Raw genomic sequence first — 26,115 nt, forward strand, 5'->3', positions numbered from 1 at the left:
CTACTAATAAGGGACACCTAAGGTATAATAATAAAATAAAATCACAAGATATACAATGATATTAATTAAGACTAAAATTAATTCAATAAAGTACTAAAAAATTATTTCATAAATATAAAATATAAAATATATAAATATTCTAATCTTTCGATAATAATGTAATAAAAATCCTAATCAGCCTTTCAACTGTTACACAAAAAACACCCTCTACATCCGTTGTCAATTAAAGATGTCAGGTTTTTTTTACGGATGCCATTTTTAAAATCACCTAAAGATTTGCTTAATCTGTCTTTTTTGTCTAATTTTCTCCACAGTATGGGACCTAGATATCTAAGGGAATGCTTACCAAACGTGACTGTGTTAAATCTAGGTATAAGAAAATCTGAGTTTCTGTAACAAGAATCACGAGGTTTAAACATGTTAGTAATAGCTTCGGAACACATCTTGGTGTGTTGAACTTTATACATCAGAATACAAATGTCTTGAAGACGTCTATTTAACAGTGTAGGCAGATTAGCCCTATTCAATAACTGATTATAGCTGGACTTTGTGTCCCTATAAACGGCCCTTAATCCTCTTTCCTGGATTCTCTCCAGCCTGCGAGTATCACTAGCCCTAAAACAATGCCATACTAGGTAAGATGGCTGTTTTGAATAGTACTAACTTTGCAGTGGTGGGAATTAAGTTTCTCAGTCTCATGATTACCCCAAACCTTTGACTTGCCTTCTTACATATATCATTGATGTGCTCATTAAGATTTAACTTATTATCTATTGTATCTTCTTAAAATTTTCAACGTATCAGACGTCTTAATGATCCTACCATTTAAGTTCAAGCTAGTTTTATCTTCTGTACAACTCATCTGTTCTTTCTTACTACCATATTTATTTTGAATGTACATAGCCTGATATTTCTTCAAGTTTCTCTCCAAGAGATTATTTTCGTACCACTCAGTTGCACTAGAGGCACTTTTCTCTAGCATGGTATGCACTGAGTCGATTCCTTTACCTTTCTGGCATATTTGATGGTCATCGGCATACATAGAAATATTAGCATCAATATTATACACGAGGTCGTTCTGAAAGATATTCCATATCAGCGGGCCCAACGAGGAACCTTGAGGACAGCCACGAACGACTCTCTTCCAATCACTAGTTACAGTAGATCCCATCCTGACTCTGTTGTAGCGGTCACTCAGGTAACTGTTCAACATTTTGATGACATTGTCGTTGAAACCATAAGACTTCAGCTTACTTAACAGTAAAGGTGATTGAACTGAGTCAAATGCCTTGGACATATCTGTCGACTGATAAAATACCAACAGATAGACCCTCATCTTTCGCCTTTTTCCAGTCTTCGACGAGACCAAGAAGGGTGGTTTCACAACTACGATGTTTTCTATATGCAGATTGACAGTCAGCAAGCTGCCAGTCAAATATATTGGTTATTTGTTTCCCCAGAAGTTGTTCAAAAACTTTATCAGCGCAAGGCAACACTGTTATTGGTCTGTAATTAGTAATCGCTTGAGCGTCACCTCTTTTAAGAGTTGGAATCCATTCTCCTCGTTTCCATTGTCTGGGCCAAATCCGATTGTTAATACATGAATTGAAGAGGGTTGAGAGAGAGGTAGAAAGTTGGGTAGCTCCAATTTCATAATTTTAGGTGGAATGCCATCAAACCCCATAGCTTTTCTTACATTAAGCTTTTTCAGTGTATGTTGTACTTGGACGCTATTGAGTGGTTCAAAGTCATGTTGTTGTGTTTTTTAAAAATGTTATTAGCAATCACTGACACACTTGCGTGATTTTTAAAGTTCTCCATTTTGTCTAGCTTACTTTGATCACCCCCAATGCCGTCTGCTATTGTAGCAAAGTAATCAGCAAACAATTCTGAAACCCTGTTTCGATCTTTTTCCATAACGTCATCGACTCTCAGATGAATTTCAGTATCACTCTTATGACGCTTTGTTGATAAAAATGGTTTGAATGTTTTGAAGAAATCCATTGGGTTTTCCTTTAGATCTTCTGTTTTCTTTCTCCAATGCTCTTTGATCGCCAAACGTCTCTGTCTAGTTGCCTCATTTCTGCATCTCCTTTTATTTCCCCAGTTTTCTTTGGTAGGACTATTTTAATATTTCACTGTGGCCCTTCGCTTAGCACGTATCGCCTGCTTCCAGCCTGTGGTCATATACGGCACATCTTTATCACGTACTCTCATCTTTTTTAAGGGAAGGTGCTCATCAACCACATTTTGCAATAGCGTACTCCAATAATAGGCTTCGTCACTATATAGTCGAAGATTTCACCCACATGCCAGGGAGCTATTGACAGACTTTCTTGAAAGTCACTTTCATCAAAGTTTTTATAACTTTTAAATGTTACGCCTTTCGACTGATGAGATACAATTTTCTCCCTTAGGATTCCATAGATTAGACAATGGTCACTTAATGATGGGTGGTAAATTCCACTATGCTTGAAAAGATCAGGTCTATTGCTTAACAATACATCAATGAGAGTACTGGTCGTCTTTGTCCCACTATTGGCGATGCTTGTAGGTTGCGTGATAAGACATTCAATGATAATAATTTACCTTCACTTGTGTCTGGTTTCATCCTATATCCAAGTTTAAATCTCCCAATAGTGTTACGAAATTATATTGAAGATTAGCCCAGTTACAGATATCACTATATAAGCTCATTTTCCAATTGTGTTTGATAATCTCCTGAAAGAACTTTCGGTGATCTATAAATTCCAAGAATTACAATATTCCTGTTATCGGTCTTGATTTCAGTAGCGATGGGCTCAATGGTTTTGTAACTTTTTTCCAACTTCAGTCTCTCACAAGTCAAAGTGGAAGAAATATACACCATAACTCCTCCGCCGCCCTTTTTTCTGTCATTCCTGTACATCCGGAAGCCAGGGATGGAAAATTGACGATCTGGATAACTAATGTCGATTTTGGTGTCACTAACAAATATTTTGTGCGCATAATATAAAACAGTTTTTTAATGATGTTTCCAAGTTCTTCGAATTTATTTTGAATACTATTTATATTGATATGGCACATCATAATATCTTTCTTGATATGACACCGTATAGATTCTAGATGGACATTATCAGGTAGATCTGATTGTTCCGGTGGTAGATGGTTATGCTGTTCCGTTCCACTCTCTACTAGAGATGTTTCAGTAGGGCTGTTTATGAACTCTTCAGAAGAATTATCCTCAACAAAAAGAGGCATTACATATCGGTTGAGCACAAAATACACAGCTACAATCTATATCTGGATGTTTTAAGTAATACTGAAAAGCGTAGACATTCCCAAACACTTGGCATGCGACCATGTATTACAATTTGCACACAAAATGGCGTCTTGGTTACTTCTTACATTCTTGCATTCTCCACAAGGAAACTTTGGAACTCGCTTGACAGGGCCAGGGTTAACTGAGATGTCTCCACAGGCAAGAAGTTCCCTTTCAATTTGAAAAGAACAGACACTCTTAGCCGTGTAAAAGTGTACGGCTACTTAGCTAATGTTTTGCTCGAGCCTTGACTTGTAGTTCTTGAAGTATATTCTTTGTCCAGGTATTCCTTCGACATATATTTGTTGGTTTGACTTCTAAAACTGTACATACTGTATGTGATTCCTGGACAACTATATTCAGTATTAGGCATAAAGTGGTGAGAATTGAAACCATTCGGTGCCGTTTTGGCTCAAACTTTAAAGAGCACATTTTGATGTGGCCGACCGCCTTCTCAATATAATAATAATAATATATAGAAACTTGTAGAGCGCTTACACAAGTCTGTTCTAAGCGCTTTGAAAATAAATGATGATGAAAATGTTCAAAATAAATTAAGGTTAAACTACGAAAGAGTAAAGCAAAAACTATGATTTGAAAGCTAATTTGAACAAATAAGTCTTACGTTGTGATTTGAATGAAGCCAAATTAGTAGTGTCTCTTATTGATGACGGGAGCATGTTCCAAAGTTTAGGGGCAGCAACAGAAAAAGAACCTAGACCATAAGATTGAAGATTGTAGGACTTGAAGTTTAGAGCCAGATGAGAAGACGATCGAAGATTGCGTGAAGGTTTATAGGTAGAGATGAGATCTTGGATGTAGACAGGAGAGAGATTATGCAAAGCTTTGAAGGTAAGCAAAATTATTTTAAACTTGATTCTTTCAGCCACAGGAAGCCAGTGTAAATCAATGAGAACAGGAGTTATGTTATCATGTTTGCGTGACAAGGTGATCAGACAAGCAGATGCATTCTGGACAGCTTGAAGCTTGTTAATGAGATTTTGGGAAGGCCATACAGAAGAGAATTACAGTTATCGAGTTTTGAAGTGATGAATGCATGAACAAGTATTTCTGTGGTCTTGGAATGATGATAGAAGGCAGATTTGCAAGTATTGTTGATGTGTGGGACCATAGACAATGTAGAGTCGAGAATAACACCAATATTTCGAGCTTGAGACGAACAATTAATTACATCAGAGCCAAAGTGGAGGACAGGAAAATATCTTTGAGGATTGTGCTTGGAAGAGAAGATTAAGAATTCAGTCTTGTCTTTATTCAGTTTAAGTTTGTTCAAAGTCATCCAATGTCAGCAAGACAGTTTTCAATTAGAGTCATGGCATGATCAAGGGAAAAAGCATCATTACAACAAAATGGTATATACAGTTGTGTATCATCAGCATACAGGTGGAAAGACATCTTATGTTTACGAAGGAGATTAGCAACTGGTGAAGTGTAAAGCAGATACAATATTGGACCAAGAACAGAACTTTGAGGTACACCACAATAAAGCCGGAGAAATTCAGATAAGGCACCATCAAGAGAGACAAATTTTGTACGATTAGAGAGGTAGGATTGGAACCATGACAGAGCGCTACCACCAATTCCAAATTTGGTATTAAGACGATTAAGAAGAATTTTGTGATCTACGGTATCAAACGGCAGCAGATAAATCAAGGAGAAGCAAGACAACACAGGAGCGATTATCAATAGCTTGAAGAATGTCATTTTTGACACGAAGAAGAGCAGTTTCATAACTGTTTCGATGAGTTTAGATACGGTTTTCAGATTAGAAATTGGACGATAGTTTCCATAAACTTCATGATCTGAGACGGCTTTTTTAACAGAGGTTTTAAGACGGCAACTTTTAACGAAGAGGGAACAGAACCAGTGAGAAGAGACGAATTAACAATATTGCAGATGATAAGTAGAAGCAATCCAAGATGACTACGAAGCAGACATGCAGGGAGGGGATCGAGATCACAGGATTTTGATAACAGTCGTTTGGCAACGTTAGACAATTCTTCTGGAGATGTGGGTACAAATGAATCCAAGTGACATTGAAGAGGTGGTGAGTCCAGATGAGCAAAAGATACAGAGTTGGCAGGAGTGCGAGATGACAACTTATCTTGATGTTGATGATTTTATTCTTGAAAAAGTGTACAAAATTATTGGCAAGGACCTCAGATGGAAGTTTTTTTTCTGGAGTGCGATGAAGAAGATTATGACAGAACGGAAGAAGGCATTAAAGTCAGAATTGGCATCTTGAATTAGTTTTAAAGTTTTGAATTAGGAGTAAAAAATCATTTTAGCTTGAAAAATAAGTTTCTTAAAAAGTTTGCATTGATTAACAGACAATTCACGGTCAACTGTCAGTTTAGTTCGTCGCCAGCGTCGTTCGAGATTTCGTCGTTTAGTCTTGTTATCTTTAATTTTATTATTATACCAGGGAGCTCGTGGTCGAACAGAGAAAGATTTGCGTCTTAAGGGTGCATGATGATTTACAATCGAAGATAAGACAGTCATATTGTGAACATAGATCAGATAAATCAGTAGCAGGAGATAGACACAGTGAAGAATCAGTAATGTCACGGCAAAAGGCATCTAAATTGATTGAACGGATCTTGCGGTAGGACACAGCACGAGACTGAACAGAGGGCTTTTTGAAGTGATCACTGTATTTCGGGGTGCGTGCAACTTGTCAGCTTTAGTCATACAACAGCGGACATTGGAAGCGGAACAGCGGAAGACTGCCACAGGAACACAAGGTATGAGAAAGATACCATCATAAATGATACTTATTCATTTGTCTCACGACTGAAGGTCATTTGTAGAAAGACGTTTCGACTGCAATTTTGACACAAAAAAATGTACCATACCATATGGTTCACAAGACTACGCTTTATCTATTGGAATTTATAGAAAATTAAGAATTTTTTGTTTGATTTCATAAAATATATAGGTAATGATAGGGTAATGTACAATGTACAGCATAGTGATCGGATAGGACAGGATTATGAACGAAATGATGAGATACAAGCTTTTCATCAGATCTTGTGATCATAACGGGTCAAGGGCATGGTCATTTCTGTGTGTAGGAGTAACGCAATCCAGAACATGTAAATTAAAACAGTCAAGCAGTTCTAGAAATTATTTAGCTGGTTTGTTATTTATGTCATCAACATGAAAATTAAAGTCACCAGAAATTAGCAGATGACCAGGAGAAGTGACTAAGCGTTCCAGGAGCGAAGACTTGAGCAGAGGGTGGATGGTAGATAACGACGAAACGAAATATATTAGAACACGAGTGAAGCAAGAGTTCTATAATTTCAAAAGATTCAAACGAAGAATTGCAGTCACAAAGTTTAAACTTAAGATTACTTTGTACATGATACCAACACCACCACCAGGACGATACATGGGAGAGAATATAACCAGAAGGACAAACATCACGGATAACAAAGTCACGATCAGCAGTGTTTTTAAGCCAAGTTTCAGTTAAAGCAAGAACATCAATATTTCTTTCGACCACATAATCTTTGACTTGTAGTGATTTGTTATTAATAGATCTTGAATTGAGAAGAAAAAACTTGAGATTATGATTAGCAGGAGTAGCAAGATGACCAGATTTAATTATATTGATGCTTGAGAGCGACGGGGAAAGCGAGAACCGCTACGTTTGCCACGATACTGACCACAGGCTTACCATCCGAAGTATCTGTGGTTTCGGATGTGTGGGCTCCCTGTGATCTCTTGTGGCGTTCGCCCGTTAATAAAATTTTGAATTATCGAGTGATTTCAGCTTCTCAAAAATACATCTTCTGAAGACTTCCTAAGAATTAAATACCGTCAAAATAACGGTTAGTCATTCACTTCATGAAATTTGAGTGTTATTTCTTCGTCCGATGCGTTTTAAGGCCGGTTTTTGACGTTTGGCGTGAGCTATGTTTGTGTGTGTGAGAGAGGAGAAGGAAGGGGAAGGCAGGCAACAAAATTCGACCACCGCTCGATCTAGCCCATCAGAATTCAAATCCAAGAAAAATCTCACACAAAAAATACCACAGCACGATGGAAGAGATCCTAAGAGTTTCACGCTCATAGACAAATTCTTTCTATCAGAAAAGGCAGGATTTTCAACCTTTTTGGCCACCGTAAAAGGATAGAGGACTCACTCGAGACGGAAGGAATTCGAAATATGCAGCCTAGTTTGAATCAGCCAATCAACGCTTCGCTCATATCGACGCATCGATTACGCTGTCTACCGGAGAGAGGAGAATTTGCTCCTCCGCTCCAAACAACTGATAAGAATCTGCATATTTGAATTCAGTACCAACGGGTCGAATTCAAAACAACTTGACCAGAAGAAATTGTACAGAAGCCTCCGAAGATTGCAAGTGAGGCCGATTGACAACGGAGGAAAAGCATCAAATCCAACAACGATATTCATGGACGAGATTGAGGACGATGAAGAAAGACAGCCATGAGATGAAGATAATGAAGAAGATACAGACGAAGCAGATGTGGAATTTGAATGTCGACGATGAAGGTCAGAGTCGGTGCCAAAAGGTAAAACAGGTCCAGGGTTAGGTTAGGATGAATATCCATACCGATTGTAATGTCAATAGGAGGATCATGACCAGGAATACAAAGCGAAGTGAATCCATGTTTAGAAGTCTTCATAACAGCATGTTTTGTTTTGAAGAAACCAGAAGTTATTTGACGTTTAGATTTTAACGGACAAACCGTTCCAAGGAGGCATTATCACGAACTTATTCATGAAATTATTCAAAAAAACTGATGATAGATTTGAAGAAATTTGAAAATTAAGACTACTTATAATATAGTTATTATCCAATTGATAAATGGGAAAGAAGAACCAAAAGCCAGACATCAAATTCGTGGCCGCCATGTTTGGCGCCGGAAGTCGAAAAAACAAGTATGTTAAGGCCTGGGTTATGACCCAATTCTCTATCATTTTTCTCCTTTCGTAAACATTTTGGTCGACCATTCCAAACGTGAATATCTGTATTTTTGTCGCTTCTTTTAAAAAAGCTAAAGAAATCTCACAAATAATCTAAAACCATCGCCCAGTTTTCAATTTAGCATTTTCCCTCTTTTAAGGTCACGTGACCACCTTTTATGCAAATTTATCCATCCAAAAAGTTAAGCACCCGAAATAAGGATAACTGTTGCAACCTCATTCATTTACAATTTAAAATGAAGAATCTACAGTGAAAAGTAATTTTTGCCCTTTTGAACAAAATCCAGAGGAGGTTCCACTAGTATCCCAGAATGCATTGCGTTTGATACTATATTATCACTTTTTCGTGACGTAATCACTTTGGTTTGACCGGCTTAGAGTGCACGACATGATGGCGGTGTTCAGACTCGGCAAATGCTTTTCAAGATATTTCATTATTGTATGATCATTGTGTTTCAAAAGATGATTTTTCTGTTCGTTTACCCGGCCTTGAAGGAGTACAAGTCGTTTTTATACTCGTTCACGTCAGTTTTTTGGAGAAATTGAGAAAGAGACGTGTCGCTCTCGTTCCAACAACAACGAGTGACAACTCTTCGATGGATTACTTGTTCAATATAGTCCCGTAGCCCAGCTCTTATTCGCCTAGTACTTCAACTTCTAGTATAGGAGTAAGTAAGGTTTATTAAATATTTTTGTTTTGTATGAAATGGGCAAAAAATATCACACCTTTTACGAGTCGCGTTTGCGATAAATTCTCGTAAATATACTTCAATTGTGACTGTCCAAAAGACTATAAATCATGGGTCACTTTTGCTCATTTCAAGGTTTTGCTTTTCCTAAATATCTGAATTACACATATTTGTTGCTTAAACGTAAAATTCTCAAATAAGTGAAAAGCAGCATTTACTTGATGTACCATATAAAATCCAATATGACATCAGGTATGACACCGCGTGACAAAGTGAACTCGAGCGATATAACTCTTACAATTGGCGCAAATCCAAACAAATATGTATGTAGATTAAGAGTATTTTTAATAAACAATACAAGTTCATGAGTTCTTGTTGCCTCGTACAGGTCATGTAACGGCTGCTACGGAAAGTGAAAGTCGCACACCGCTACGCACGAGTAGAAAGCGACGCCATATTGGAAAACGAAACTCGCAAAGTAACTTGGGATACTAGTGTATCCTCCTCTGAACAAAATCCCAGGCCTTCGCTCCAGATCTGGAGAGCGGTCGTGACGTCACGTTTCTATTGCTTTCGACGACAAGGTCGGAAATTGCCGTGAAACCGGGTCGACTCATTTCATTTGAAATTGCATGGTCAATGAACTTGTCCTTGGATTCACCAAACATTCATCCGAGGTTTCTTTGTGTGAAATGTCACTTAATATCCCTAAAAGAAAAGCATGAGTTCGACATGAAAAGAAGATACGGCACAACAGTTGTTCCAATCGAGTGGAAGCCTCGTACTACTTTTGAAGATTGACAAGATCTTCGAAAAACCGGGACCTACTGTTTGGCTCTATTTTAAACAAATACTGGACCTTTTCAAAAAAATTATTAAATTTCCATGAATATTTGATTAAAATTGCTCTTACATTCATTTGCAGCACTTAAATAAACCTTCAGAACCGTAAAAAGTACTCGAGATATCGTTCACTTGTACTCGTCCGCGTGACTGCAATGTTTACATCGAAGCAGAAAACAATAGAAACGTGACGTAATACCGCTCCAGATCTGGAGCGAATCCCAGACTGTTAACATGCTTGAGTTCGCTGCGTCTGTGTCTGCGTTTGTGAACTCATAGTTTCTATCTACTGTTTCCTTGTCTTTTTTGGATCGCGTGACGTGACATTAGTCTACATTTCCAAGAAAAACAGGTAGTATGCAGGAATGAATTTTGACACGCGCCTTCCTTTTGTATATTCATCTATTCTAATGCGTCGTTGCCCTAAACTAACTGCCATTAAAAAGTAAAACTAAATTATATAAAAAAATGCACTAATATATATATATATAAATTTCAAAAATCGGACCACTTTTTTTAAGCCGTACCACTGTCCAAATGGTGGCTACGACCCTGAAGAGTCAACGTATGAGTCTCTGAATCGATTTATAGAAAAATTAATATATTATATTGCGATCTAGCCGCCTTCGCAGACGTTGTTGATGCGGAGAGTAGCGTTGCGTGACGACCCTACTACAGCTGTACTGTATTTGTTTACGCTTTTGGATGCAAATTAGTCTCTAATTCCAGTAACCTCCTGGTAAGACTTCCTAGAATTCCTAGAAAAAAAAAGTCGTAAACATCGAAGTTCTGAGAATACTGAGTCGCTGTTTAGGTTTCTTTGGGCGTTAACATGCAATCGATTCGCTGCAAAAGACTATTGGGATAAAATCGTGCTACAAGGTAGGTCCATGTACATTCTGACCGTGTTACTCCCCCTCAATGTTAGTAACTTGGCATAAAGTTTTTTTTAGTTCCTGGATGAAATATGATATATATAACATTGGCCTAAAATTGGAATAACACTTACAAAACCTTTCATCTTATTGTATAGTAATACTACATGAAAGCTGTGATAATAATAATAATAATAATAATAATAATAATAATAATAATAAGACGAATATTTATGCAGGATAAAGACCCTTCAACAATAATGCTGTTATCAATGGGGGTCCTGCTAAAAATAACATTAAGAAACTAAATGTTAAAAAACTGAAAATAAAAAATAGTCTCTAAAATAATAAAAATATAAATTTGATCATATATAATAAATTCAATTCAAGTGTTCATCTAAAATATTTTGTCCTTCTTATATCTATAGGAAGTTCACTGTATATTTTGGCAGCCATGAAGTAGAATCCTTTTCGAGCATATTCTGACTTAAGACTTGGAAGTTTAATGCTAAGACTAAGTTTAATGTTGTTTCTTGTGTTCTGTGTATGTTGTTGGATCGTGAAGTAATTCTTGAAAGGGTCACACATTTACCGTCCAGAGTGTTCTTCACTAGGACACAAGCCCGTTTCTCATTGGCTGCCAAGGGTGAAGTGAGGTACAGAGAACTATCATTTCTTTTAGATACTGCTTTTTGGGCTCGATCGTGAAAGTTGTCAAGTCTTGATTTCTGTGTAGGCGAAAGCTTAAGTGATAGGATACCACCATAGGATAGAGTTGGCAGGATCATAGAATTATGAATGGCTTTAGGTGCTTTCTCATCAAGATAAGACCTCAGTTTCCTTAATAAACGCAGTCTATCAGTAGCACGTTTAAATTTTTTTCAAAGTGCGAGTTAAGGTTCAGCGAAGCACCAATTAAAGCACCAAGGTATGTATATTCATTTGTAGTATTTATAGTTGTGTGTTAATATCCAATCTTTAGACAAATGATGTTGGTAGATTTTACGAAAGAACTTTACTTACTTGAAGTCTCGAGCAGCGAAGAACGAAGACAGTCCAACCATGACAATCCTGCTTTTAAAAATGCGTCATCCCTACATCGGTTACAATTCGGAAATACCGACATTTGCAAATGTCCGTTTCTAAATTGGCAGTAGACACATGCGGTTTACGATCGCCTTTTTTTTTTTTTTTTTTTTTTTTTTTTTTTTGTGCAGGCAGAGTATAATAGTGCCAGCTTTATGCTGAGAAACCTGTAGAATATACACAATTTATTAAAATAAGAAGTAGCTCAAGGTATTTCTTTGTTAATGAGGTGTTATCAGGTTGCGTGACGTTTTAAAATTTAAACCAACATAAACGAAAAATAATATTCGAAAAGAACAAGCCAAAATTAGTAAAAGAGGGTCAATTATCCTCCGAAGAGGCTCAATTATCCTCCGAAGAGGCTCAATTATCCTCCAAAGAGGCTCAATCATCCTCCGAAGAGGCTTTTGCTTTCCCAATTAAGGATTTTTTATCTGCATACAAAGCTCATTGTCTTTGTTCACTCACTTTCGGACGGACGGACACAACTCGATGACATAGTGGCTTCGCCTCTTCGAGGCAGTAGCCGCAAAAATCCATAACGTTAGAAAGAAAGTCACAATTTGATTCATACTCAATAAGGGCACTGTCTATGCCGTATCTATATTATAGCTACTAAGAATATTGAATCCACTAAATTAAAGTCCCCATTTTAAGGGTATAAAGTTGACACGCTAGGAAATAATAGTAAAAGTCCATGAAAATATTCATCGCACAATATTTGAAAAAAGCTCTCATAATTTTTTTTCATATTGCAATATGTTGGGTGCCTTGATGAATACTATCAACTGATGCACGTCGCTTTGAAAGTTTAGGTCTAGTTTTCGAGAGAGAAAAAGCGGGAAAACGATTTCTATGTTGTCATCATTACGTCATAATGAAAAGGCCGCTTTAAACTAATTTATCATTTTCGAACTCTTTAATCCTTTCCTGACATTGTGTGAAAAGCGCTTGCAGATCGAGTTATTCAAGACGAAGATGTAGCCATTTCAATGCGGCTAGGTGTGCCAGACCAAACCTACCCAGAGCCAACTAATTCAGAGCGAAGTTTGGACAATTGTTTTCTCGCTCCCTTCGCAAAACTAGTGCATCAATTTAACTGTAGTTTTCATATAAAGTGCTTTATTAACTTTCAACTTGAAAAAAAGTGTTTGGCAAAGGAAATTCGCCTAAAATCGGTAAAAATGTATCACATGGCTACTGAATTTAACTATTATGTAAGGCGAAATTCGATTCAATTTGATTTTAAAGAATTTTTGTTTGTTTGTTTCAGATGAAGCTGGTTCAAGTGCTTTTTGTCCTGTTTCTTTTGACGCAGGGCACTGCGACATTCAGAAGCGATGCAATAGCTCCTAGCAGAAATTCTACTTTATTATCTAGTGAGTAGGCAATATCTATCCGTTAGTAATGCGAGAGAGAAAAAGGGAAGCTTTTGACATGTTGCTCCATTTACAATTAATTGCAGCTGTTCTTGCTGGTGAGCTAGTAGGCAACATCACTCTGAAGCCTTCTCAAGGACCATTTGTGATAGATAAAGACTTATTAGTCCCTGAAGGCTCTCAATTGACTTTAAAACCGGGAGTGCAGTTGCTCTTTCGTCCTGAGACCGGAATACAAATCAATGGCTCCTTGGTTGCAGAAGGGAGCCCGGAAAACAAGATTTCGTTTCATCATTTCCTTACCCTAATGCAAGCTCATACGCTAGCTACTACTATGGCAATGGAATACGCCTTGTTGATGGAAATAATTACACTGAAGGACGGCTGGAAATATTGATGAACAATAGATGGGGGGTTATCTGTGCAGATCACTGGACTGAAAAGAATACTGATGTTGCATGCAGACATTTGGGTTTCTTAGGAGGGAAGAGACATTTCGAACGTCCTTTTGATCGAACAAAGCTCTATCTCATTGATTATTTCGGATGCAAAGGTGATGAAAACAACCTATGGAACTGCGACTACAGAAGTACATGGGTAAACTGCCGTAAGTGTTTCTAACATTCATTGTTTTAATAGTTGAAGCTTTCACGTGAACTTTTAAAAGTAACACTTTAAAGCATTTTCACTGACGGTCGGCATGTAACCAACAGTTATAAACGGCGCAGTGTACACATAATTTTTATCCTTGTTTACTTTGTTTATAGGCCAAGCTAATATTATACGTAATATTTTTGGCCGGCTTTTGAATATTATAAAAAATATATTTGGTATTGGGCTCCGCCGCTTCGCGACTCCGCCGAATATACTCCAACGCCGTCAATATTTCGTGGGATTATCGTTTTAAAATCGTAATTAGTTTTGTATCGCGATTCTAAAGGACTTTTAAAACAAAAAATGAAAAAAAAAACTGACCGATTTTTTTTGATTAAAAGCGAAATTCTCTTTATTAGCGCGTCCTATGGCGCAAGCAACCAGCGTAAAAATTTTCATCGCGCGTTATCCAATCAGAAAGCTTAAATTTTAAACGACAACACCACAAAATGTTTTAGTCTCAAAAACATAAGGTACTATTTAATGAATCGCGATAGTCTTTATTTATCATCACAAAAGAGCGAGAAATTCCAATCTGGAGAGAAACTAAAACAGAAGGTGTCATGCTGTAAACAGCTCAAGTAGATTAACGCATGTAGATTTTTCAGAAAAGTCTGGCTGCTTGACTAACTCTATTTTGTACCTTTTTAACTTTTTGTTCAGCCCAATATCCCATTGGTATTGAATGCGTGGGCTTGCAAAGCTTTCTCAAGGAAAAAGTAAAATGGCGGGGGATGACCTTCATGATGCAGAGTCACGGAGTACTATCAATACTGAAGCATGTTACCATTGAAGACGCAGTTTTTGCTTTGAATGTCACACACCAAGCCCCGGAAATAAGCAGCGTCACTATCACGAACTCCTTCCACGGTATCCAAGTAAGCCACTTGATCGAGCAAAGCAACATTGAACTCACTGACATTTTGGTTCATGATAATTACCTTACTGGCATGAAGATTATGAGCTTAAAGTCAGAAGTCAGAATTCGTAATTCGTCCTTCACGACGACATCTTTTGGAGATGGGTTTTCCTTTGAAGATGAGACAGTGCCTATTGATTTCTGTACTTGGGTCCAAAACTCGACACTGGTGTACCCCTTAGTGTTTAGTGCGTCGTCTGATGGCAACGATGGCTATTGCTCTAAGGTTTGTTCTAAAATATTATTTGACATTTCTGATTTTTTATATAATCTTTAAGAACCAATGGCCATCTAAGTCAGTCGGTTCATAGATAATCTTCCAGAATTTTCTTTTTTAATCAATATTGTTCTGACTTGTGGTCCCGGAAATTTTAGAATCGAAGAATAGAATAGAATCTATAATTAGTCTAGAATCGTATAGTTTTTTTCTGCCTCCTCTGGGTCCTTACCCCGCCGCGGGGAATGGCAATAAAAGGCAATTTCCAAGGCATTTTCCAAAAAAAGAGGGGGGGGCATAAACTTAGATGGCACAGGGCGACATAAGGCGATCTAAGGCGATCTAAGTAGTAAAAGAATGGTCTATACTAAGGCAGAGAAAGTGGAACTTAGGCGATGTTAGGTGATCTAACGCGAGATAAGAACCCACAGTAGGCCTAGTTTTCTTTCACATACAAAGTGTAGGTTGATTCCAAGTTTAGTAGGCCACTTGCTCTAAATCCCTACCCGGAGAGTCAAAACAACCAAAATTAACGTCCAAAAATATTTCAATCCTCCAAAGTTTAGCAGAAGTTTTTTGCATACTATAGATGCTGTTTACAACGCACATGAACCCTTCCGCAATACTTTTAGTACTGGTTCTACATGAAGTAAATAGTTGAATGGTAAAATATTTCTTGATTTGAGTTATGCGTTTTTAAGTAATAAAAGATTAATACTTCCAATAAGTTGTGACAGCTATTAAGACTTCATTAAATATACAAAATTGAACTGGTTCACACAAAAAATATTTTTAAAAAGTCATTATTTTACTCATGGTTTACATGAAAGTTATTTTCTCGTAATTATAATGGTAGCATTTAGTATTACTAGTTACAACAAATACACTGAAATACCCTACCTGACATCAGTCTTGTTTCTCTAAAGGTCCCCAAGCATTACGATTCATTGCATTGAAAACTAACGCATTGTATGTAGTAACATTGATTTGTTTTTAAAAACAGGAGATCTATCTAAACGACAGTTCCAATCTCTCCATACACTACCGTAGCATAAAGGGCACATCATTTACATTTCAAGTTTCTGAAAAAGATGCTCAGGGGAACTGGACACTAATATCAACAGCAAACGAAAACGACAATGGAAAACTCCACAGTCCCTCAACGACAACCCATGGCAATGCGTTGAAGATAGAGTTTAGAAGCAAACAAGGAACCAGCAAGGTTGAATTTGTCATCATTGACGAGAAAGGTAACTGTTCAAGTATTCGGGAGGAAATCTGAATGTTCATATTTCGCACCAATTTTGAATTGCATTCTATTGCATTAAAGCATTTTATATTTATAAAACCGACTGAGAATTGAAGTTAAAACCATACGATGGTGATGAACGCGTACCGTTAAAGTGCCAGGCATTAGCATATGACATGGAAAAACCTTTACGACTTCAAGAAGGCGCACTCAAACCCCCCCCCCCCCCCCACCCATGGTTATTCAACATCTCACCCCATAAAAGGGTGATAGGCACTTTAACAAGTTTCTTGAAGTCATAATGGAAAATGGAATTACAAGTTCTTTGATTTGATTTGATTTCATTCCTTGTATATTTCACAGAAGGTTATTGTGGAGGAATTACCGAAAGTAGTTGTAAGCAGAAAATATGCAGCTTACTCTTTGCTCCCCACAAATGCTTGCCCATAACTTTGTTGTCAAAATGTAAATTATGATTTGCAAAAAAATGTTGTGTTTGAACGCAGACAATGCATTGTACGATTTATTGAGTTTACTAATACATTTAATGACATACGTTTTGTTCGAGAGCTAGCGGTCAAATATTCACCATTCCATATGCCACCCGGTTAGCTCAGTTGGTAAGAGCGTCGGTCTGTTGTGCAGGAGGTCGTGGTTCAAGCCTCGGCCGGACCAACACTCAGGGTCTTAAAATAACTGAGGAGAAGGTGCTCCCTTTGTAATTACATCTGCAAATGGTTAGACTTTCACGTGGCTCGGATGATCACGTTAATGGCGGTCCCGTCCCTAATTAACTACAGACGTTAAAAGAGGACCACGAGTTTATCAGATGAATTACTGTCAAGTGTCCTCTATAAACAAAGTTTATTATTATTATTATTATTATTATTATTGTTATTATTATTATTATTATTATTATTATTATTATTCCTATTCCTTTCCCTTCCTCTTTATTCCTCAAAGAAAGGATATGGCCATTTCCATTTATTTAATGTTAATAAACAAAAACTAAATCAGAGCTTGAAGTACCGGGTGATCTTGCTTTCCTTAACCAATAAGCATTTTTTTGTTCATTTTCTTGTTTAATCAAGCCTGTTTGGGGCTTTTTTCTATTGATTACAGCTACAAGATCTGTGTTGCTGTCAAACTGTACGTTTCTCCATAATGGCAAGCGTGGAGTAAACATAGAGAATTTTGCAGGTCATCTTCAAATGACCAACAGCAAAATGAACCAAAATGCCCTTGACGGTGTTAACATCAATGGATTGGTTGGAAAACTAGAGCTAAATGATCTTGATGTTGTGAATAATGGTCAACTTGGTCTGGTACTGGAAAACGTCTCCGGTAAAATTGTTTTAGAGAGCTTTAACATAAGTCACAATAAGCAGGATGGAGTTAAGGTCTACCAAGAAACAGGATTCCTGATGATGAAAAGAGGAGCGATTAAAGAAAATAATGCTCGAGGAATTTATATCGGATCTCTAAGAGAAGTTCAGCTCAATTTGACAAGCTTGGTAATTTCTATGAACAAGGAAACAGGCCTAACTTTGGAGAAGATATCAAATGGTTTACTAATGCTAACAGACGTCACAACAACTTTAAATTCCAAGTATGGTGCGTATCTTACACAATGTTCATCTCCGGTGGCCATTGCAAGAAGCTCCGCAAACGAGAATGGTGGCCATGGATTCTATTTTCAAAGGCAAGGTGGCTCTGTTAAGATTTTGGAGTTCACTGCATCTCGAAACCAGGAAAGCGGACTTCGTGTTGATGATGGCATATCTCGCTTGTTTATCGAACATGGTATTATAAAGAAAAATAACAAGCATGGGTTTTACTTGAACAATCACGGCGGAGAGATTTTATTGGTCAACGTAAGCCTCAACGACAACAAAGAAAGAGCAATAAATGTGTATGAGAATTCACAAGGAAACCGCATAACATTGTTTTCAGTTTATGGGTGTTATATTTCCGGAAGCAAAGTTGGTTTGAAGTTAATTATTTTTTGCACCTACAAGTCTAATAGCGTAAGAAACGTCAGCATCCGGCTAGAAAGTAATACTTTTGCCAACAACACGCTAGAAACATTTGGTTTCTATAAAGAACATACTTGCTATTACTCAACAACGCCTAGACAAGTTTTTATCGATGCAGTAAACAACACTTTCATCCTCAATAAGAAGAGTGTTATCCACATTGATTGTCCTGGTATGTTTGCTCTACAAGGAACATTAGCCTCAAATGCGTTTCTTGACAATTTGGGTAAGGTTGTAACTGTAAGGGAAGGAACCAACTGTGGCGATCGTCATAAATATCCAATAAGAGTACAGATTTCCTCAAACAGGTTTGAAAATAACACGGGCCAGTACATGGTCAACATTGATTTGCAGCCTTGGTATACCATTCGCTCCGCTGTCTTGCGACACAACTCCTTTGTGATGAACAAACAGACCAAACTGCCCTCGAGATTCTATAGCAGAATGACTAAAGACGCTGTAATTGTCTTGAAAGAAGGAACATTTCACATACTGCAAAATTCCTTTGAAAATCCCAACTTTAACTATCAAGTCGCAGCCGCTCTTGTTGCTCATGGAAGAGTCATAAATGCAAGCCACAATTGGTGGGGGACAAAAGACGAATGTAGGATAAAGGACTTGATATTTGATAAGGAAGATAGACTTGATCTTGTCAAAGCTGATTATTTTCCCTATTTGCTGAGCAACCATAGCTCAGATATTATTTCATCAAATACCACCAGGCCTTTGTGCTTTCTCAAAGACTCGCATTTGGGCGGTACACTAAACAGGCACTTAATATTATCCAACAAATCAGTCCCATATAAGGTGGTGAATGATTTAGTCATTCTTCCGAAGGGATCTCTCGTCATAGAATCTAACGTAACTCTGATATTTCCTCCAAGATCTGCGTTCGTTGTTCAAGGAAGCTTGAACATTTATGGCGAAGAAAGCGCAACTGTGAAGTTCACTCTAGACAAGGTTGTTGACTCAAGAATACGACTGAAGAATGGTTGGTACGGCAATCTTGAGATTAAAATCAACAGTACATGGATGACTCTATGTGTCAAGAGAAACTTTTATTTTCAACCAGAAATGGTCTGCAACCACTTCAATCTGGAGTATGAAAGTTATAACCGGTATTATCCAAGTGGAAAAGAACATGGCTTTATCAATAACTTAAATTGTGATCACAACATAGCCCTGGACATGAGTCCATGCAACTATGAAAACCTTAGATATACTCCACGTTGTGATGATTATGTCTTGTACCTTCGATGTAAGAGACCCTACTGGTCTGGTGTTCACCTTGCCATGACTAAAGCCAAAAATAGTATTAAGCACCTTGAGATCCACGAAGGGGGTCATAATTACAGAACAGACCTCAAAATAACCTCAGCAGCTTTAAGAGTGGATTTTGATGACCACGTCCTGAGAAATATAATGGTGAAGAATTCAGCATCTGTTGGTGTACAGGTTTTGTATTCAAATCCCTTCAAAAGCGTGCCAACTTTATCTAGTTCCTTGGTAGAGGGTACTGAGTCCAACGGTTTGCAGATCAGTTTTTCCCATACAGCTCTAGATCGTGTTAACATCATAGATGCTAAAGGCAACGGTCTTTATTCAAAAAGCTTGTGGAACGATCTTGACTTAGATGCTCAAAGAATGTCCGACCATAAATTTATTCACCACGTCTCTAATTGTAAAGAAAAGACGATATTCGTCAAAGAAGGCCACACAAAGTATTTAATCTTTTCGCCCATCGAAAATCCTGTAAGTTTGACCTGCGAACAAGAGATATATACGACGAACAGCTCAACTATTGGTGTGCAAATGGTCTACAAAAACCTCATGTCACATTCCTGGTATATAAAAGCATGTAGTGGTAACAAAGAATGGGAGCTGATAGATATGTTATGGGAAGACAGACCTGTTCTATATGCAAACAGCTCAAGGTTCTCTCTTCAATTTATAAAGTCATATGGTAGACGTAACATTCTTGTACACTTATTGGTTTTTACTCTAAATGGTGAGTAATAATAAGATTAACATTTTTCATGTCTCCTTTGGATCCACGCTTATTATACAAACTCCATGCATCATTGTCACAACCCATAAGACATATATAGCTTTTTCATGGTCTGTAGTTGCGTAATGTTAACGTATGATTACAAGTAATAACCTCGGGATTTCTACGAGTCTAAAATAATCCTGTGTTTCTAGAATGTTCCGCGCGAGACAGGAATCATGAAACCCTGTAATAATGAGCGTCAAACTACTAGCAATAAAAGTGGTCATTTGGTGCCTATCGCAGAACCAATATTCCCCATCTTTACATCATGCTTTAGATAAATCCTGGATTGCCAACTGATTCAACTATGATTTACAAAAGCATATGAATTTTATCCTTTATTTTGAAATAGTCTCGAGTCTGGTAAGAAAAACGACGGAAATTTCGATTATTTGTTTTATATTATTTGTCTGCATTAAAAAACCATAGATGATCACATATCTAGGTATCTACATACCTGTAACTGACACCTTGGATTTTATCTCTTTCCATAGCCACGAATACAATGATGTCTCAACATGGCAAGCTTTCAATGACAAATTCTACCATCAAGAAAACTTCCGAAAGTGCGATTTATATCTATGGCAATCAGCTGCAGTCTATCAACTTACAAAACTCAACAGTTCAAGATAGTCTCAAAAATGGGCTTGAAATGACCTTGTCAAGAACGAGTCTTTTGATCCAATCTTCTGTTATTGAACGTCACTCACAGTGTGTCTTCTTAGGTTATCAAAAGTACTTTATTGGTATCCGAGGCAACGTTCTCATCTCAAACAGCGTAATTTCTGAGTGTAGCGAAAACGGGATTTACATTTTGTCTCATGGAAGGAAAAATATAACTATTCACGATTCTTCATTATCCAATAACACTGGAATCGCGGTTCACATATATGGATCAATATCTGACACTTCCCTTTACATAAAGGGATGCAGATTTTACTGGAATCAACGCCAATGTATCAATGCGAACGGCAAAGAGGACAGTGGCTCTTCAATAGAATTTCTTGTGGTGAATAATTTCTTTACCAACAATGGCGGGCGCGTTATCAACATTGAGCATGCTACATCATTAACAAAATGGCTCATTGAGGGAAATGTCTTCTTTAACAACTCTGAACCTTCTGTATTTTCGATTGGAGTAGAATTCTCGGATGTGTCATATGCCGTTAAAAATAACAGCTTTATTTCCAATCGATGTACTAAAGACGCTGTCATAGACTTACGCTATAATGCTCGATTTGTGGATATCAATCAGAACACATTTGTGGGAAACTTGGGACCCTCGGTAATTGTGCAGACTGCTGTCAAATCACTTCCATTAATGATCGTGGGTAATACATTCAAACACAATGTTTGTCCTGGTTGCCCAATTTTAAAGTGCCTCCGAACAGAAAAGGAGACTATTATGATGGAGAACAACACTATGATCAATAATACTGGTCATACGATGATATCGATCCAAGCTGTTTATGACATTAACTCCAAAACAGCCTATCAAACACTGACTTTGGTAAACAACACGATTAAACATAACCATCCAAGTACAAGTTCAGCATTTTCTGAAGTCAAGTCATGTATTATTGAGTTGAATGGCATCTTGATTTTCAAAAATGTTCAATGGCGACGAAACAAACTTAGTAACTCACAATATGACTACGAATTGTGTCTTCATACCCTTGGCTTGTCTCAGCTGCCTCAATTAAACGCCAATGAAACATGGTGGGGAACGAACGAAGACATCTCAAGAAGAGTTCTCAGTTTTGATATTAACTATGAATATGGCATCGTCAACTATGGACACTTTCTTGCCTTAGAAAATAAGGTATTGAAAACAAAAGTGTATGACGCTGACTCTGCATTCGATGAGTTGTTTGAAAAGTCAATACTCAGGGGAAGGATACATAAATCTATAACCCTCCGACGCCAAAACAGCCCTTTCAAGGTTCTTGGAGATGTTACTGTGCTACCCGACACCGTGCTTACAATAGAACCTGGAGTAACTGTTCAGTTAGCACCATACGCGAGTATATTAGTGCTTGGAACACTCATTGCAAGAGGTGATAAAGAACACCACATCACCTTCAAGCACATTGATAATTCCAAGAATACTGAAGCACTTCCATTTGACATTCGGTTAATGGATGGGGATTTTCCTTGGCATGGTCGATTGGAAGTTTATCACAATACAAGTTGGAAACCGTTATGTACAGAGAAGTGGATAAGACAAAACGTCATTGTTGCCTGCCATCAGCTTGGTTATGATGGTCCAAATTTGGACATGAGCCCAATAAGATTCGGTAATACAGAAAACAATCTGACGTATCCTTTTGAGGTATTGTGTTCTGGAAATGAATCATCTATTGCAAAGTGCTCAAAGAATTCAACATGTCAAAACATCCGTCGCTGTCAAAGTGTCGTTGGATTAAGGTGCCATGGAAAAGAATGGGGATCTATTCGTTTTTCACGCCCTCCGATTGAAAAAATCAATGCAAGTAACAGTACATCAGTTCTTGAATACGTTGACATTATGTACGCTGGGAAAAGGAAAAGCTCAAATACCTCGGCTATTGAAATGATTCGAAGAGTTCCAATAATAAGACATATCAAAGTATTTAACTGTTCCTCTGGGGGTCTCACCATCGTGTTACCAGATAAAAACCACAAAATTGAGAAGAGTCAGTTCATAAATACTGGAGGAACAGGAGTAACAGTTATGGAAAACACGAAATCTATTGTCATTCAAGATTCTTACATATCTGAAAACAATAATGGTCTCCTTTTTATTCGTTGGGATGATCAATTAATCAGCTCGTTCGTCGGACAAGATGGAGTGTTTTTGTGTGATAATAAAATGCAAACGATAGATGTAAAAGAAAGCGAATTCCTTTATTTTGAAACGACACCAGCTAAAGGTTATACTAATGATTATCCCACAGTCGAATGTCAAAAAACACTTCGAACTGAAAAAGGCATGGGAATAATTATTAAAGTTTTGAGCGTCAAGGGGACACAAACCCTACGTGTTCATGTTGGTCAAACTGAAATAATAAACACTGAAACTTATGGTTTGAAGGGTGACTATTTATACGTCGATTTTGAGGAGATACAATTAAGCTGGAAAGGAACATTTTCCTCGCAAGTTGTGCTTCTCGCTACTGCAATAGAACTGAAAGGTACGTATACTGACAGCTATTTCAAACAAGGTTGGCAAAGGTCAAAAGGTTTACTACTTAAGAAGTTGTCACCAAATACCATAGTGCTGAAGTTTGTAGATGAGCGAAAGTGCAAAGCGCCTTCTATTCCTATAATCACTTTGACACCACTGGATTGTGCCAGGAAATTGAATTTCATTCACTGAATTTTATTGAATTGCCCTCCCACCCCACCCCTTTTTCTGCTTAATGAGGTTTAGAAAATCCCACGGTCGTTTATGAAGGGTTAAGTTAAAAAGTAAATAGAAATCGTGCATGGCGGTTCTTTTCAAGATTGGACATTTTTCAGAAAGTGGGTACCCTTGATATAACTATTTTTATCCTCTTCAGATATGCCATGTACTTTTATTAGACGTAATCATATGTGCGGTTGGCAAAGTGTCTTAAATAAAAGGGTCCTGGGAATGTCAACGAATCTCGCGTTTAAAAATGTTTATGATGCTGTAAGTGGTACGTATAATATATACACAATTGACAACAATTTACATTATTTTCTCTCATTTAGCTACACAACCCTTTCTTAACTGTTTTATTATTTTTTCTTCGACAGGGCATACGATTGGTCTACCTTCATATTTATATTGGCGGCACGAATATTATGCTAATCTTGTAAGCCCTATGATCACCCCAAATGCAACAGCATGTCAACTGAATTTCGAGTACAGCTTTTTTCAGCACAATTATTTATGGCTGGCAGTGATACTAGAGGAATACGAGAACGGAAAACAAATTCATTCTAAATTATGGTCATCTGATGAAGAAGAAACTCAGGAGAGATTATGGATGAATACTTCAATTAAAATTCCTTTAAGAAACAAGCCTTTCAGACTTGTGCTGTTCGCGCACATCAAAAGTCGTGCATGGAGTCGTTATATTTATTTCAAGAATTTGAAGTTTGAAAACTGCTCCGCTGGTAAGTTAACTAGTCCTTGTATGGCATTGTATATATGTAAGTAAAAGTAAGCAAAACTAACTACCTTAGTTATATGTTTACGCGTATCATTACAAAGAATATAACGGTTTTTTACACTGAGGAAGGGGAAGCCCGATTACGTCAGTAATATTAAAATAGAAGCTTTACATACATAAGAGTTTATGGTTTTAGTTTACTTTATAGCATGTTAGCTTCACCGTGCCTTGTCTCCGCTTTACAGCGTCTTCCATGCAGACAATTTCATTTTTTTTTAACTGAACATATATCATGGTCTCAAAATCATTTCGTAACTTAATACTTTTGAATGAGTTTCAGAAAATATCAATGTCAATGGGAATTCCTTTACGAAGAACCGAAAACATAGTATTTTGCTGCAAAGTAACGTCCCGATTCAGCAATTCAACATAAAGATACACAGAAACAAGTTAACTAATGCCGTAGATGACGCCAGCACCGGTACCATCAGAATTAACACATATAACAATCCATTTTATATATTAAATAACTTTATATCGAATAACAACAATGGAGGCGTTTATGCAACTGTTGGAAACAGCCATGGCAATTTGGTCATAAAAAGCATGATTGAAAGAAATTATTTCGAAGGCAACAAAAAGGAAACAATATACATAGATGCTGGATACGGCGGAAAGGCCTTTAACATCGATATATTTGGTAACAATATTAATGGTAACAACGGTACAGGCGCTGGCCAAGCCATACACAGCAACATTAAGTTATCTCAGGTTGTTTGTACTCTGGAAGAAAATTTTGTTTACGATAATTATGGCAGGTACAACTTAGAGATCATGCTGAACAAGAGAACCATAGTTAATAGATTGATAAAAGTTCGAAACAACACCTTTTATCACAATCGTGGGCTGATAAAAGACTATGTGTCTACAATGTATTGTAATGGTCCTGTGGAGATCTACAAGAATGTCATCAAGAATCCGTCCAATCTTTATGAGCTTGTCACAGACCGAGCAAGTTCATTTCGATCGATAAATGCAACTGATAATTGGTGGGGATTTGGGTTACCAAAGATTGTTGGGAAGCGTATTCTTGATCTGTTTGACGATGCAAATCTTCCTAAAGTAAACTACCATCCCTATATACGACTCAGGCCGCCAGCTGCCGTACCATGTAAGTATAGTTTTACCCGTTGGTATATAAATTATATCTAATTTTTTCAGTTAATATTGTTCAGTCTCATAATATATTCAACTTTTTTTTTTTCTTATACATGCTTTATTTTCTCTTAAAGTGTCTTGCCCATATGGATGGAGTTTATATGAAGAATCTTGTTTTTTGTACAATGGAGGGCCCTTATCTTTCCATAAAGCTGAGGAATACTGTCTGGTAGGTTGGTTGGAATAATAAGGGAATTTAATCATCATCATCATCATCATCATCACCACCACCACCACCGTTTCATTTCGTTTTTTGGTAATTCGTTAATTTGAGGTTATTTCTCAAAAGATGTATGGGAGCCATTTACTTAGTTCTAGCCAGGAGCTGGATATGAGTTTCATAAAGACTACTTTCCATAGTGACAAACAATCCAACAGTGGAATTAGAATGAGAGTGTGGATGACCAATAATAATAAGGTAATTACAATATTATTTTGATAAATTACTATATATGATTTTCATGTACCATAACTTGGGGATGTTTACTTATATGATACTC

General features: G+C 37.3%; 2 protein-coding genes and 1 pseudogene across 3 annotated transcripts in view; 1 reads left to right on the forward strand and 2 right to left on the reverse strand.

Annotated features, from left to right (window-relative positions):
• Positions 1 to 151: 151 nt before the first annotated feature.
• On the reverse strand, positions 152 to 3,611 carry LOC116293242 (uncharacterized; annotated as a pseudogene).
• A 5,058-nt stretch (positions 3,612 to 8,669) lies between these two features.
• The window catches only part of LOC116301607 (uncharacterized), a 50,177-nt gene continuing 32,731 nt past the window's right edge, over positions 8,670 to 26,115 (forward strand). Inside the window, exons 1-12 of one of the 2 annotated variants that reach the window (XM_089035457.1) lie at positions 8,670 to 8,947; positions 13,046 to 13,151; positions 13,238 to 13,758; positions 14,469 to 14,950; positions 15,945 to 16,191; positions 17,313 to 20,234; positions 20,771 to 23,449; positions 23,819 to 23,938; positions 24,039 to 24,401; positions 24,738 to 25,568; positions 25,690 to 25,784; positions 25,905 to 26,033. In XM_089035457.1, the coding sequence (XP_088891583.1) occupies positions 13,548 to 13,758; positions 14,469 to 14,950; positions 15,945 to 16,191; positions 17,313 to 20,234; positions 20,771 to 23,449; positions 23,819 to 23,938; positions 24,039 to 24,401; positions 24,738 to 25,568; positions 25,690 to 25,784; positions 25,905 to 26,033 (8,079 nt within the window). In that variant the 5' untranslated portion in view covers positions 8,670 to 8,947; positions 13,046 to 13,151; positions 13,238 to 13,547. Of the gene's footprint in view, positions 8,948 to 10,589; positions 10,694 to 13,045; positions 13,152 to 13,237; positions 13,759 to 14,468; positions 14,951 to 15,944; positions 16,192 to 17,312; positions 20,235 to 20,770; positions 23,450 to 23,818; positions 23,939 to 24,038; positions 24,402 to 24,737; positions 25,569 to 25,689; positions 25,785 to 25,904; positions 26,034 to 26,115 lie in introns of those variants that run through there. The other variant, XM_089035456.1, reaches the window with a different exon arrangement.
• Positions 10,945 to 11,815, reverse strand: LOC148908824 (uncharacterized). Its single transcript, XM_089035468.1, has 2 exons — positions 11,710 to 11,815; positions 10,945 to 11,526 (listed from the first exon to the last, which is right to left on the reverse strand). The coding sequence occupies exons 1-2, from the start codon at positions 11,748 to 11,750 to the stop codon at positions 11,109 to 11,111; spliced, it is 459 nt and encodes a 152-aa protein (XP_088891594.1). The 5' UTR covers positions 11,751 to 11,815; the 3' UTR covers positions 10,945 to 11,108.

Source organism: Actinia tenebrosa, unplaced genomic scaffold, assembly GCF_029948245.1.
Source record: "Actinia tenebrosa isolate PJP-AT-01 unplaced genomic scaffold, QUT_ActTen_1.0 PGA_scaffold3__52_contigs__length_22856419, whole genome shotgun sequence".
Classification (NCBI taxonomy): Eukaryota; Metazoa; Cnidaria; class Anthozoa; order Actiniaria; family Actiniidae; genus Actinia; species Actinia tenebrosa.

Coding starts and splice junctions, on each gene's coding strand:
- LOC148908824 (XM_089035468.1), bottom strand. CDS start 11,750: ATGGTTGGACTGTCTTCGTTCTTCGCTGCTCGAGACTTCAA. Junction 11,527..11,709: donor TTCGCTGCTCGAGACTTCAA/GTAAGTAAAGTT, acceptor GCGTTTATTAAG/GAAACTGAGGTCTTATCTTG.